This window comes from Ursus americanus, chromosome 37 (genome assembly GCF_024610735.1).
Source record: "Ursus americanus isolate L20-20 chromosome 37, mUrsAme1.1.p, whole genome shotgun sequence".
Classification (NCBI taxonomy): domain Eukaryota; kingdom Metazoa; phylum Chordata; class Mammalia; order Carnivora; family Ursidae; genus Ursus; species Ursus americanus.
Window position 1 is genome coordinate 11,181,499 of NC_142163.1, and position 14,029 is coordinate 11,195,527.

General features: G+C 36.2%; 1 protein-coding gene across 8 annotated transcripts in view; it reads left to right on the forward strand.

Moving 5' to 3' along the window:
- The window catches only part of LOC123789893 (ubiquitin carboxyl-terminal hydrolase 9X-like), a 155,263-nt gene that overhangs the window by 108,331 nt on the left and 32,903 nt on the right, over window positions 1–14,029 (forward strand). For 4 of the 8 annotated variants that reach the window (XM_087859321.1, XM_087859327.1, XM_087859322.1 and 1 more), the window contains exons 27-30: window positions 5,681–5,755; window positions 9,605–9,713; window positions 10,172–10,318; window positions 11,319–11,465. In XM_087859321.1, the coding sequence (XP_087715447.1) occupies window positions 5,681–5,755; window positions 9,605–9,713; window positions 10,172–10,318; window positions 11,319–11,465 (478 nt within the window). The remainder of the gene's footprint in view (window positions 1–5,680; window positions 5,756–9,604; window positions 9,714–10,171; window positions 10,319–11,318; window positions 11,466–14,029) is intronic. The other 4 variants (XM_087859324.1, XM_087859326.1, XM_087859325.1 and 1 more) reach the window with 1 other exon arrangement.

The window sequence follows — 14,029 nt, forward strand, 5'->3', positions numbered from 1 at the left end:
ATTATTTTGAACACATTATTATCTGTTAATTAAAATTAAGAATTTTTTCCCTTAATTAGTACTTCCCTGAAGTTCTTTGTTTCTTTATACAGATTAAAGTTTCAGACTTGTATCGTTTTCCTTCTTTCTGAAGTATTTCTTTTAACATTTTGCAAGACAGGTCTGCTGGCAGTTTCCTTGTTTTTTGTCTGAGGAAGTATTATTTGTCTTTTAGTTTTTAATGATAATTTTGCTGTGTACAGATTTCTAAGTTGGTGAGATTTTTCTTTCAACACTTCAAATATTTCACTTTATCTTCTTTTTTTCATGGTTACTAAAAAGATGTCCAAGGTAATTATTATTACTCCTCTATAGGTAAGGTTTTTTTTACTCTGGCTTCTTTCAAGATTTTCTCTCTTTCTTTGATTTTCTGCAGTTTGAATATGAAATGCCTACATATAGGTTTTTTTTTTTTTTTAAGATTTTATTTATTTATTCGACAGAGAGAGAGACAGCCAGCGAGAGAGGGAACACAAGCAGGGGGAGTGGGAGAGGAAGAAGCAGGCTCATAGTGGAGGAGCCTGATGTGGGGCTCGATCCCGTAACGCTGGGATCACGCCCTGAGCCGAAGGCAGATGCTTAACCGCTGTGCCACCCAGGCGCCCCTACATATAGGTTTTTTGGTGTTAATCTTTCTTGGTATTCTCAGTTTCCTTGATCACTGATTCAGAGTGTCATTGATTTTGGCCAGTTCTCCATTGTTATTGGTTGAAATATTTGTTTTGTTTCCTTCTTATGTACCCCATTATCCATATGTTTTACTTTTTGTAGTTGTCTCATAATTCTTTTTATTGCTTCATCTTTTTCTTTGCATTTCAGTTTTCGGAGTTTCTCCTGCATTTTTTCAAGCTCACTGATTTTTTTTTCAGTTGTGTAGTCTTTTGATGAACCCATTACAGTCATTCTTCATTTCTGTTACAGTGACATATCTCTAACATTAATTAGTTGTTTCATAGAATTTTTGCTGCACTGTTTACACTGCCCCCATATTTGTACATGTTCTTTATTTTATCTGTTAGATCCTATGGCATATTTATACATTTTTCAAATTCCTAGTCTGGTAACTCTAACATCTTTTTGCTATATCTGTGTCTGATTCTGATGTTTTCTCCTTCCTTCAGACTTTTTTATTTTTCTTTCAGTGTGTCTTTTAATTTTTGCTGAAAGCTGAACTTAACATGTTTATTAGATAAATGGGTCTTGTATGGGGAGGGGCTAGCTGGGTTTACCATCTCCTATAGACAGTGGTTGTCAAAGGCTAAAGTTTCCTGTGATATCCTTGTTCTTTTCTCTGTGTTGAGCTACATTTCTCTAGGAAATCTTCTTTAAATAAGATCTGAGTTTAGTTTTTAGTTTTGAAATCCATGTTATTATATGGGCTCCCTATCCATGTGGATTAGAGGAAGTTTTCTTATACTTTCATGGTTAGGTTACAAACTCTCAGCTTTTGTTTATCTGTGAACATCTTAATTTCTTCCTCCTATTTACAGTACAGTTTTGTCAGACATAGTATTTCTGCTTGATAGTTTTTTCTTTCAGCACTTGTTTATTTGTCCAAGGTCATCTTGATGAGAAATACACTGATAATCTTAGTGAGAATCCTGTGTACCTGATGTGATGCCTCTCTTGCTACTCTGGAGATTATGTTTTTATTTGGCTATTGATAGTTCAAATATAATATATCTTTATGTGGGTCTGTTGGAATTCATTCATGTTCTTAAACTGTATGCCCATTTTATTCCTCAAATGGGGGAAATTTTTCAGCCTTTCAGATAATCTCTATGTTGCTTTCTCTCTCTCTTTTCTACTTCTTCTTAACAGTGTATATGTTAGTCCTCCTGTGGTATTACACGGGCCCCTTAGGGTCTGTTTACTTTCATTCATTCTTTCTGCTTCTCACCAATCATTAGAATTGTCCTGTCTTTGCAGTTGCTGATTTCTTAAACTATCTGTTCAAATCTACTTATGTAAATACCTGTAAAATGAATTTTTCATTTAAATTTGTGTACTTTTCAGCTCCACAACTTTTTGGGGGATTTCTTTTTATGTTTTCTGTCTCTTTTGTTGATTTTTTAAATTTTATACATACCTCTTTTTTTAATGATACTCATTCTTTTCATTCATTGAGCATCTTTAAGAGAGTATATTTGTTTTTTGTTTTGTTTTGTTTTGTAAAATTATATTTAATATTATTTATTTATGTATTTATTTGTCAGAGAAAGCACAAGCAGGGGGAGCCGCAGGCAGAGGGAGAAGCAGGCTCCCTGCTGAGCAAGGAGCCTGGTGTGCAACTCAGTCGCAGTACCATGGGATCATGTCCTGAGGTGAAGGCAGATGACTAACCAACTGAGCCTCCAGGAATCCCCGAGAATTTATTATTTGTTTTGAAAGTCAGCCTCTGGTTGGTCTCGGACATCTTCATTGACTTCTTTTTTTCACTGGACTGTAGCTTCTTGGTTCTTTCTATACTTTGTGTGTTCTTTCTTGAAAATTGGATAATAGAAATGCACAGTTTCCCTTTCCCACAGTTTTGCTTATTTTTGATGTGGATGTTGTTGTATGCTGTATTTGTTCTAAGAATCAACCTTTGGTGTAACTTGGAGGTTTTTATACGTATTTTCTGAACCTGTTCCCTTCCTTGGGCGTGTATGGTCACTTTTCTAAATTTCCCCATATATATGTTTACTATTGAATGTCCTAATCCTGTAATGTCACGTTACACACAAGGAAAACCAGAAACGTGAAGTGGGGTAATCTGTCTACCGTTTTTAATGCCCTGGAAGTACTAAACCAGAGGAGAATGGTTTTCCAAATGGGACTGGCAGTTGAACAATGGCTTCCCACCCTAGCTAAACGTATATGATCAGGAGCAGCAACCAAGAATCAAAACACATATCTCTGATGTTTGGAGGACAGAATGTTGTTCCTGGAACATTTGCCTTTGTTACGTGAGACAGTTTTTACTGAGAGATGGATTCTTAGGAATCTCCCCAAAATTAGCTTTTACTTTCAATTTCATGTCTTTGTATCTAAAGTGAGTCTCATGTGGTTACATAGGTGATTTTTTTTTCTAAGTCATTTTGGCAATCTTCACCTTTTTTTTTTAGATTTTATTTATTTATTTGACAGAGACAGTGAGAGAGGGAACACAAGCAAGGGGAGTGTGAGAGGGAGAAGCAGGCTCCCCACTGAGCAGGGACCCCAGCATGGGACTCGATCCCAGGACCCTGGGATCATGACCTGAGCCACCCAGGTGTCCCCAGTCTTTACCTTTTAATGGGAGAACTTAATCTTTTTACATTTAAAGTTAATGAATGATACTGGTGCGTGGGTGGCGCAGTCGTTAAGCATCTGCCTTCAGCTCAGGGCGTGATCCCGGCATTCTGGGTTGAGGTCCCACATCAGGCTTCTCTGCTGGGAGCCTGCTTCTCCCTCTCCCACTCCCCCTGCTTGTGTTCGCTCTCTCACTGGCTGTCTCTCTCTCTCTGTTGAATAAATAAATAAAATCTTTTTTAAAAAATAAAGTTAACAAATGATAAGGTACCTGATTGGCTTAGATGCTGGAGAATACAATGTGTGACTCTTGATCTTGCAGTTGTGGATTTAAGCCCCACATTGGGTGTAAAGATTACTTAAAAATAAAATCTTTAAAGAAATAAGTAAATAGAAATAAAAGTAAAGGAAAAGGCATGGGGGGGCAGTTTTTTATAGTGTGCCATTTTGAGTTCTTTGTTTTTCTGTATATGTTGTTCAGAGTCTCTTAGTTGTTACCCTAAGAATGTCAGTTAATACCCTAAACTTAATCTAGTTTGAATAATAACAATGTGTTTCAATAATGCCAAGTTAGTTTCAATAACAAATACTGTGTTCTCAATTTCAGGAGTTCCCCTTTATATTTTTATTGTTAAAGATTACCTCTCTAGACATTTGTGTGACTATTCAAACAGATTTAAAATTGTTTCTTACATTTGCTTTTAAAATTGTTAGCAAGAAGAGCTACATAGACAAAAAGTAATACTAGTTTTTGCATTTTCCTATATAGCTACTTTTACCAGTGTTCTTTATTTCATACACCTTCAAATAAGTGGTTAACGTCTTTCATTTGGTATGTAGGATACCCTTGTAGACGGGAAGCCTCTGTGGCTCAGCATACTCCCCGCTTAGCAGAGAGCCCAGCATGGGGCTCAGTCCCACAACATTGTGGGCCAGAGTCAGAGGCTTAATCCACTGAGCCAGGCACCCCTCTTTTGTCATTTTATACCTGTCATTCTGCTGCTTTCCTGATTTTTGAGGTCTCTGATGAGAAATGTGAGACATGATGTGTAAATCTTATTGAAGATGACTTCCATATGACAAATTGCTTCATCCTTCATGATTTCACAATTTAGTCTTCAGCTCTTGACAAATCGACTATAATGTGTCTCAGTATAGCTCGCTCTCTGATTTTCTAGTTTCAAGTTCCTTGCTTTGTTGGCTTGTGTGTGTCCACGTCTTTCATCAAAATTGAAGTGTTCAGCCATTATTTCTTGAAATATTTTTTCTGTCTTCTTCCCCTGGCACTTTCTTATTACATATATTGTTTCACTTCATGGTGTATCACACATCCCTTAAGCTTTTTTGACTTTTCTTTCTGTTCCTCATACTATACTATTATCTATTGCTATTTTCTTACTGTTTTTCTCTGCCTGCTGTAATCTGTTGAATCCCACTATGCAGTTTTTCATTTCTTTCATTTACTCTTTGTGCCCAGAATTTCCATTTAGTTCTTTATGTAATTTCTGTCTACTTTTTAATAAGTTTGTCCTACATCCATGTTTTTTGTTTGTCTTCTGGTAGTTTGATCATTTTTAAGAGTGTTTTCAAATCTTGTAGGAAGTTCAGTGTGTAGCTTCCTTATAAACAGTTTATTTCTTTCCTTTGGATTGACCATATTTTTTCATTGGCATTGTATGTTTCGTGATTTTTTTTCCCCTGAAAACTTACCTCTAAATTTTATAATGTCCTCACTGGAAATTAGATCCATCCTCTTCTCCAGGACTTGCTCTTCTTGATTGTTGAAGGATTAGATTATGTTGTGCCAGTATTTTGACAAAATACAAAAAAAATCTGTTTTGCAAATTGGATCTGTGTTATAGCACATTCCTTTAAAATTATTTGAAAACATTTGTAATTCTGCTTCATCGTTTACTTTCTGATTCTATTACCATATAGATATTATAGATATTAATATAATTATAATTATATTAATTATATATTATATATATATATATTGGCCCTAGGTGAAAGCTTAGTGTCATGTATTTTTTTAGTATTTGTCCCAGACCATTCATGTGATTTTTTCCTTCAGTGTTTTTGTCTGCTTTTCAGTATCCTAATGTCTTCTCCCCAAAGAAAGGCACTCTAGTTTTTGCTACTTTGTCTTACTTTGTCAGTTGTGTTTCCGTATATTTGCTCCTAAGAACTATGGGGTTTTCTATCACCTTACGATGTATTTGACCATTGCCTGCCATTTTCCACCATAAATGAGTTCTGAGGAAACAGACATTAGGTTTTCTCTGTGTACATGGGTTCTACTAGGAGCCTTAGATAAACTAGCACAAACACAATGTTTTGCAAATAAGGTCTTCTTTGCTCCATCCAGAAACAGGAACTGTTCCTGTTCCAGGTCTCACATTGGGAATGTGGCCTATTATCTTCAAGACCTCTACCATGCAGGGTAGGTGGTGGGGCAGCACCAAAACCCTTTCCTATCATTTTTAAGTTGTGATTTTTTTTTTCCTTTTCTTTTTTAATGTGGTGTTTCCTTGGTTTATGTAGATTTTTTTTTCTTTTTCCAAGGGTTCTGGCAGTTTCTAGTTGGTTTTTGATGTTTCCATGGTTCAAACTGGCTGCTGTACAGTACTGCTTTTATCGGGGTTTTGGGGTTTTTTTTGTTTGTTCGGTTGGGTTTTTTTTTTTTTTTTTTTTTTTGGATTTCCAAATTCATTTTTGTTTAAGAAATTTCTTTTAACCCATTAAAAACCTGATTAAAGTGCTTATCTAAGATATTAACCCCCTAACTTGGTTGTACATATTTTAGTTTTTGTTCATTGGCAGTGTCAGTTTTTATTTGGATTGCTTTTAGGTGAACTTACAAATTATGTGTAAAGTCTGATACAGTTTGGCTTTATATTGGACAATCAGGAAATACTTCGCTAGATACCTAGGCAACCTTCAGATAAGTGCCTGAAAGGGGTGCCTGGGTGTCTTAGTGAGTTAAGTGTCTGACTCTTGATTTAGGCTCAGATCATGATCTCAGGATCGGGAAATCAGGTGAGCCCCACATTGGGTTCCACACTGGGCTGGACATGGAGCCTCTTTAAGATTCTGTCTGTCCCTTTCACTCTGTCCCACTCCCTTCTCCCCCATAAAGTAAAATAAAATATAAATTCAAATTAAAAAAAAAAAAAAACACCTGAAAGAAATAGTAAAAGAATGTTCTTAGAGATGCAAAGAAGGGTCAGCATACGTAAAAGGTCTGAACGCAAGTGTCCCTGACCTCCTAGAGGAACAAACAGCAAGAAGGTAATTTGTCACTGGAACTGAGTAAGGGCGACAGTTTTAGAGATGAGGTAAGAGAGATAACCTAACAGTGTGTCTGATTATGTAGTGCTATACAGGAGTTTGTAAGGTTTTGGATTTTACTTTTTTTTTTTTTTTTTTTAAGATTTTTTATTTATTTATTTGACAGAGATAGAGACAGCCAGCGAGAGGGGGAACACAAGCAGGGGGAGTGGGAGAGGAAGAAGCAGGCTCATAGTGGAGGAGCCTGACGTGGGGCTCGATCCCAGAATGCCCGGGATCACGCCCTGAGCCGAAGGCAGACGCTTAACCGCTGTGCCACCCAGGCGCCCCTGGATTTTACTTTTTAAGTCAGTGGTTCACCACTGAGAGTGAAATTGGAATTGCAAATGTTACTGGCCTCTAGTGGTTGGAGGCCAGGAATGCTTCTCATTATCTACAATTTACAGATCTATTTTCTTGTACCCTGACTTATGTGAAGTAGGATGTCATTGCAGCATTTTGATGAAGGTATGATATGTTTGACCTAAACTTTCAAGTTATTTTCTAATGCTGCTTTTTTTTTCCTTCAGAAAATGACAAATATGAGATATTTACAGTGTGTACTCATTCTTCTAATGAGTTTGCGCGGTATACTTTGAGATATCCTTGAAAATTTGTATTAAAAACAATTTTTTTGTACGAAAAAGTATTAAAATATTTCTACAGAAAATTATGAAGAAAGGCATACATATGGAACAATTTAGTTACTATTTTGGAGGGTTTTTTTGAACCCCATCTTTGGTATTTATAAATTAGAAGGACTTTTAAGACTTAAAAGTTGTGTAGATTTACAATTGGGCAAGTCTAAATGAATTGAAGCCTGGCTAGTAATGCGGCTTTCTGAAACTGAACCATGTATTATTTCTTCTCCTTGTCATTTTTCCTTACATTTCTTGTTAATATTTTTGTGAAGCAGCAATGTGTGTGAATGAAATCTCAGACAGCTTCCATTCTAGGGTAATTGAAGGGAGAGGAGCAGGAAAACTGGATCCTTGGTCTTGGGGCCACTAATCAGGATTTGAAATTGAAGGCATACATGTCTGTTCACACTCTGCACCACATCATTCATATCCAAAGCATTTTTGGGGGTTTTTTCCCTCCTGATACGAAATTTCTCTTACAATACGAAAGGTGCTAATAATTTTCCAGCAGGCAATCCAGAACATTTCGTTCTTAAGTTATTAAAAGTAAGATTGGTAGGTAATTTTTACCTTTTGAGGAAATATTTGAAAGTTACAATGTGGCCATCTTGGATTTGTTTGAATTATGCTCTTTTTCCAAAAAGGTAAAAAATATGTACATATGCCCAAGAAAATAAATAAAGGACAATAAGAATATAAAAAGAAATGAGTGGTGATACTGGAGTACAATTAGAAGTAGAAAAGTTAAGATGAAACCATAGAACTTAAAATCCTTCAAATTTGAATCATAAATTTATTTCAGAGACCTAGCAGGTATCAAGACAAAAACATGGCATTTAACCACAAGTACAAAAATGTAATTGATAATGCTCTTTCAGTCACCATTTAGCACCTAAGTGTGTTAGGCTCCATTTCAGTAACAGGATCTCTCTTCATTAGCAAAGCATGAAAGAGCCTGCTTTTGTCAGAGATTTAAGATGACTATTCAATAGCTAAAATAAAAAGACAAAAGTGGATTTATCACTGAGGATAGCAAGAGAGAGCTCTCTCAGCTAGGCACATTTTCTGAATAAAGCAGACTGTACGGAGTTCAGGCATCAGCAGATTTGGACAAGTGTCATTAGGTTGACATTTGTAGATTCAAGTCATTCATGAGACTGAGTGTTGTTGGATGGGTTCCTTTATTGGAGTCTATTTCTGAGTAGCTGAGGTATTTTTTGAAGCACAGTGGTTGGTTGCAAAAGCTTTTCACTGAGACTGTTGTACTTTATTGATTAAATAGATACAAAGGTGATTTTTTTGGCTTTGTTTTATCCTGACCAGAAGAAAAGCTCTTCCTAAATTTGTGAAAACTTTAATTTCTCATTTTCAAATGGGAGATACAGACATCTAGCTTGTAAACAAGTATTATTTGCCAACTTAGTAACTACTCATGGAACATCTCATATATTGTTGATTCCGGAATCACAGCAATAAACTAGATACTCTAGAGAGATCAACACATTATTCAACATTTTTAAAGATACAAATAAATAATAATTAGATGATGTTTCTGGTACTGAAATTACAGACTTTTCAGAAATTTGTCAAATAGATGGTAATACATAAACAAGATAGTATTCAAATGGTCCTCATACTTATATGTACATCAGAATCATTGAAATTGCGTATTAAAATGTAGATTGCTGGGCCTCTCTTCCTGAGTTTCTAAATCAGAAAGTATAGATTGGTCTGAAAAATTTGTACTTTTAAGACATAATGCTGATGCTTCTGATCTGATAGTTATATTTGAAAATCACTTAAAAATCACAAAAAGCTTTATCTATTTTGAGTTCCCACGAACTACTTGCTTCAAAGTACAGTTCCTTGAAAATAGTTCTTTGTTTGGGACGCGAAAAATACAGAGTTTGTATTAATCACATTTTTTATTGTATCTAAAGAGTTATTTAAGGTTTTTCCAATGGACATTTTAAAGAATATCCTGCAAATAATTACATTTATTCATGTGTATTTGCTCTTTGCATTCTTAATAACCCCCCATCACAGTGCATACTAAAAAACTGTGAGACATCTAATATTAAGAAACTATACCCCAACAATTTCCAAACTGTGGTTACAATTGGAAGTTTTGCTCCCTGAAAGATAGCTTAGGTTTATCTATTCTGTGTTGTTACTGTCTCAGTGTTAAAGAGCTACAAGTTATTACCTTGTATTTTTGCAGTTTGTCTCCCCTATTAAAGATGAACCAGTATCAGAATAATTTATTGGAGCTTTTTTATTCATCAGTGTAATACATTAAATAGAAAATGTTTTTATTTCAGAACTGTTCGTCAGTTGGCACAGGAGCAGTTTTTTTTAATGTGCACAAGATGTTGCATGGGACACAGGCCTCTACTTTTCTTCATTACTCTGCTCTTTACCATTTTGGGGGTGAGATATTTTAAATGGATTTATCAATGTGATTCATTCTTAAAATCAGGAACATACAGGAAATTATAGTTTTAAGTTTTATTCAGATTTGCTTATATGGGGCACCTGGCTGGCTCAATCAGTGGAGAATGCAACTCTTGATATTGGGGTTGTAAGTTTGAGCCCCATGTTGGTTGTAGAGATTACTTAAAAAGAGAATCTTTTAATAAAAGGAAAGATTTCATTATGCTTAATAAATAAAATAATATAATCTTTTACAGTAATTTCTGTACTATAGACTGATTTTTATTTGCTTTTTATAAACACTGTCTTGCAGAAATAGAATTCAAACAGCTTTATTGTGTTTTATGTCATTGATAATAAGGCGCTGCCATTTCATTTTACCAATTTTCTAGATTTTTAAAAATTAACATGAATTTTGAACATGACTTTTTGAATTCATATTATAATTATTTCAGAGCACAGCAAGAGAGAGAGGTAAACATTCAGGTGACTATTTCACTCTTCTACGGCACCTTCTTAATTACGCTTACAACAGCAATATCATTGTACCCAATGCTGAAGTTCTTCTAAACAATGAAATAGATTGGCTCAAAAGGATTAAGGTAAGTGGTATAATATTCAGTTTACTATAGCACTTTTAAATCAGCTGCGTTATTGAAAGAGGGCTTTATGATTTTGAGTATTTATGTTAAACAAGAAACCCCTGGAAATAATAAAAATAAAACAAGTATACATTTCATTACTAAATTAGTAACTCATAATACATAGAACATACAGCTAATTTTATTTTATATAAATGGTTTACTTCAGTTGGGACTTAGAATGCTGATGTTCAGTTTCCTCCATTTTGGGTTTGTTTGTTTGTTTGTTTGTTTTTAAAGATTTTATTTATTTATTTGACAGAGATAGAGACAGGATAGAGACATCCAGCGAGAGAGGGAACACAAGCAGGGGGAGTGGGAGAGGAAGAAGCAGGCTCATAGTGGAAGAGCCTGATGTGGGGCTCGATCCCAGATCGCCGGGATCACGCCCTGAGCCGAAAGCAGACGCTTAACCGCTGTGCCACCCAGGCGCCCCTGTTTGTTTTTAACATATTTTGCCTATTACATATCTAGGATATTCTTAATTGTTTTTAATTAAAAATGTCTGATTAGCATTTACATTTAACCACCTGTACCTTTCACTTATAAGACAGAGTTCTTTTAGAATATATTTTTGAAATGGGTAGCTTTTAAACTGTAGGTTAACATTCTCCTGTTTCTCAACTTCGGCACCATTGACATTTTACCATTATTCCTTCTTCTGAGGAGCTATGATATACATTGTAGGATGTTGAGCAACACTCCAGCCTCTAATTATTAGGGGGGTGTCTTCCCTTCCCTCATATTTGTGAAAACCAGAAATATACCCAGACATTTCCAATGTCTTGGGACAAAATTCCACATTTGAAAGAGTTCAATAGAAGGAAGAAGATATCACATGAATAGAAAGGTTTGGAGTAATTACATCTGAGATACCACTTTGCTCCAGCCTCCTTTTGTTCTTGCTTCTTTTGTTCTCCTTTCCTATGAATTAGGTTTCTTAACATTTTTCCTTTGGCAGGATAACGTGAAAAATACAGGTGAAACAGGTGTTGAAGAGCCAATCTTGGAAGGTCACCTTGGGGTAACAAAAGAGTTACTAACCTTTCAGACACCTGAGAAAAAGTTTCATATTGGTTGTGAAAAAGGAGGTGCTAATCTCATTAAAGTAAGTTCTAAATTTTGGCACTATACTAATTACCATGACCTTTTAAATGTTTGTTAGCAAATCTATCTGATTGAGCTCTATAGTATTTTGCTTAAAGATACTATCTTTGTTATTCATCTTATTGAAATCTTTGCCCCTGTGATGGCTACAGTGATTTTTGTTAAGTTTTTATTTAAATTATAGTTAACACACAGTTTTATATTAATTTCAGGTGTACGATATAGTCATTCAGCACTCCCATACAACATCTGGTGCTCATCACAATGCACTCCTTCATCCTCATCACCTATTTCGCCCATCCCCCTACCCACCTACCTCTGGTAACCACCAGTTTATTCTCAGTAGTTAAGTGTCAGTTTCTTGGTTTGCCTTTCTTTTTTTCCCCTATGATCATTTCTTTCTAATTCCACATATGAGTGAAATCGTGTGGTATTTGTCTTTCTCTGACGACAGACTTTCCCTAACCCTAAACGTGGATTTTTTGAGATTTATTTATTTTAGAGATAGAGCACACACAAGACCATGGGTGGGATACAGGGAGAGAACCTCAAGCAGACTCAGCATTGAGTGTGGAGCCCAGTGCAGGGCTCAGTTGCACAACCCTGAGATCATGACCTGAGCCAAAACCAAGAGTTGGGCGGTCAACCGACTCAGGCGCCCCTCAGTACAGTGGTTTTTAAATAAATGTGTGCCTCCTTTAATTCAGGAGATTTTATACAGTTGACACTTGAGCAATAAAAGGGTTATGGGAGCCGAGCCCTGATGCAATTGGAAATCTGCATATATAATTTTTGCCTCCCTGTTAACTACTAATAGCTTACTTTTGACCACAGACCTTACTGACATCATAACTAATGATTAACACTTACTTTATATGTTATGTGTATTATGTGTTTTTGTTTTTTTTTTTAAGATTTTATTTCTTTATTTGAGAGATACGAGCAAGGGTAGGGGGGCCACAGAAGCAGAGGGAGAAGCAGAATCCCCGCTGATCAGGGAGCCTGATGCGGGACTCAATCCCAGAACCCCGAGATCACAGGCTGAGCTGAAGGCAGAGCCAACAGGCATCCCCATATGTACTGTATTTTTAAAATAATCTAGAGAAAAGAAAGTCATCTTAAAGTACTGTTTTGTATGTACTAATACCATAAGTTTACATTGTTTGCTTATAATATAAATCATCTTGTCAGTACCTTTGCATCAATATTGCTTTATTGTCAGAAAACACTGTAGATGTTATATGTACCACTAACACTAGACACCAAAAAGGAAAAGATAACATGAAAAAGCAATTCATATTTATTTACAGGTATAACAGTTTGTGCGTTGACAACAAAGAAGCGGTGGTATGGTTGCTTTTGGTAACCACTGTGGTCTATACGATTGCTTCTTGGTAGTCAGCCTATACATAACTAATGAACGAATCAGTATAAAATTTTAATGGCCTATGGTATCACAGTCACATTCATAATACAGAATTGGACACATAAATACATTAAAGAAGAAACAGTTACATGTGATGAGAGGCTGATACAGTTTCTCCAATTCTGAGAGAGAGGCATCATTATAGCGTAAGGCAACTCTTTGAAAGCAAAACATAAAACAGTAAGAGCACCAGCACATTATTAATTTTACGTTAAGTCTTACTCTCTGTATGGCTCTGTAAGGATAGGCTATCCACTTCCCTGTGAGTCTTGCACACGATGTCCTACACAGTGAATACATGATGATGCTAATGACACGAAACATCTCATGCAGTTCCTGCTGTATGATTACTAAATTTTCCCATAAAGACACACACAAACACAATGGATAAGTATATTAACTGTACAGCATGATGATGATTTACTGTCCACTAAATGGAAGGGGATCATCATAAAGGTCTTCATCCTCCTCATCCTTGCAGTGAGTAGGCTGAGGAGGAGTTGGTCTTGCTGTCTCAGGGGAGGCAGGAGAGGCAGGTACACTCAGTGTAACTTTATGGGAATACAAAGTAGTTTCTGTCACACTTTCTTGCTTTTTCGTTTCTCTAAAAATGTCACTGTATGGGTCCAGCCCTTCTACAGGTTGCTTTACTTTCAGTGTCCATATCATGGAAGGGTCCATGTCGTAAAAGAAGTCAAAAGCAGTCTTGAATAATCAGAGCCTTCTGCCAGACTGCCTACTGTCGATTTGTTTTCCGGCATGGCTTCCTCTGTGTCTCCATCCTCATCATCTGGTACTGGTTCAGGAGTTCTCATCTCCCTCAAGTTGACTTCTGTCAAGTCTTCTGAGGTGGTGTGTATTAGCTCTTGAATGTCTCCAAGATCCAGATCTTTAAACCCTCACCCTCCACCTTCGTTGCCATACCTATAATCTCTTTTATGATTTTGCTGATTGCCTCTGTTGTAAAGACTGTGAAGTCAGGCACAACACCCAGACACAGTTTTCTTCAGCAGGAGTTACTGGGGCTTCATGGCTCTCATGGATTTTTCTCTGACAGTGGTGGCATCTTCGATGGTGCAGTCCTTCCAGGTTCTCATGATGTTCTTTACATCGGGGTTCTCTTCCCTAGCACTGACAGC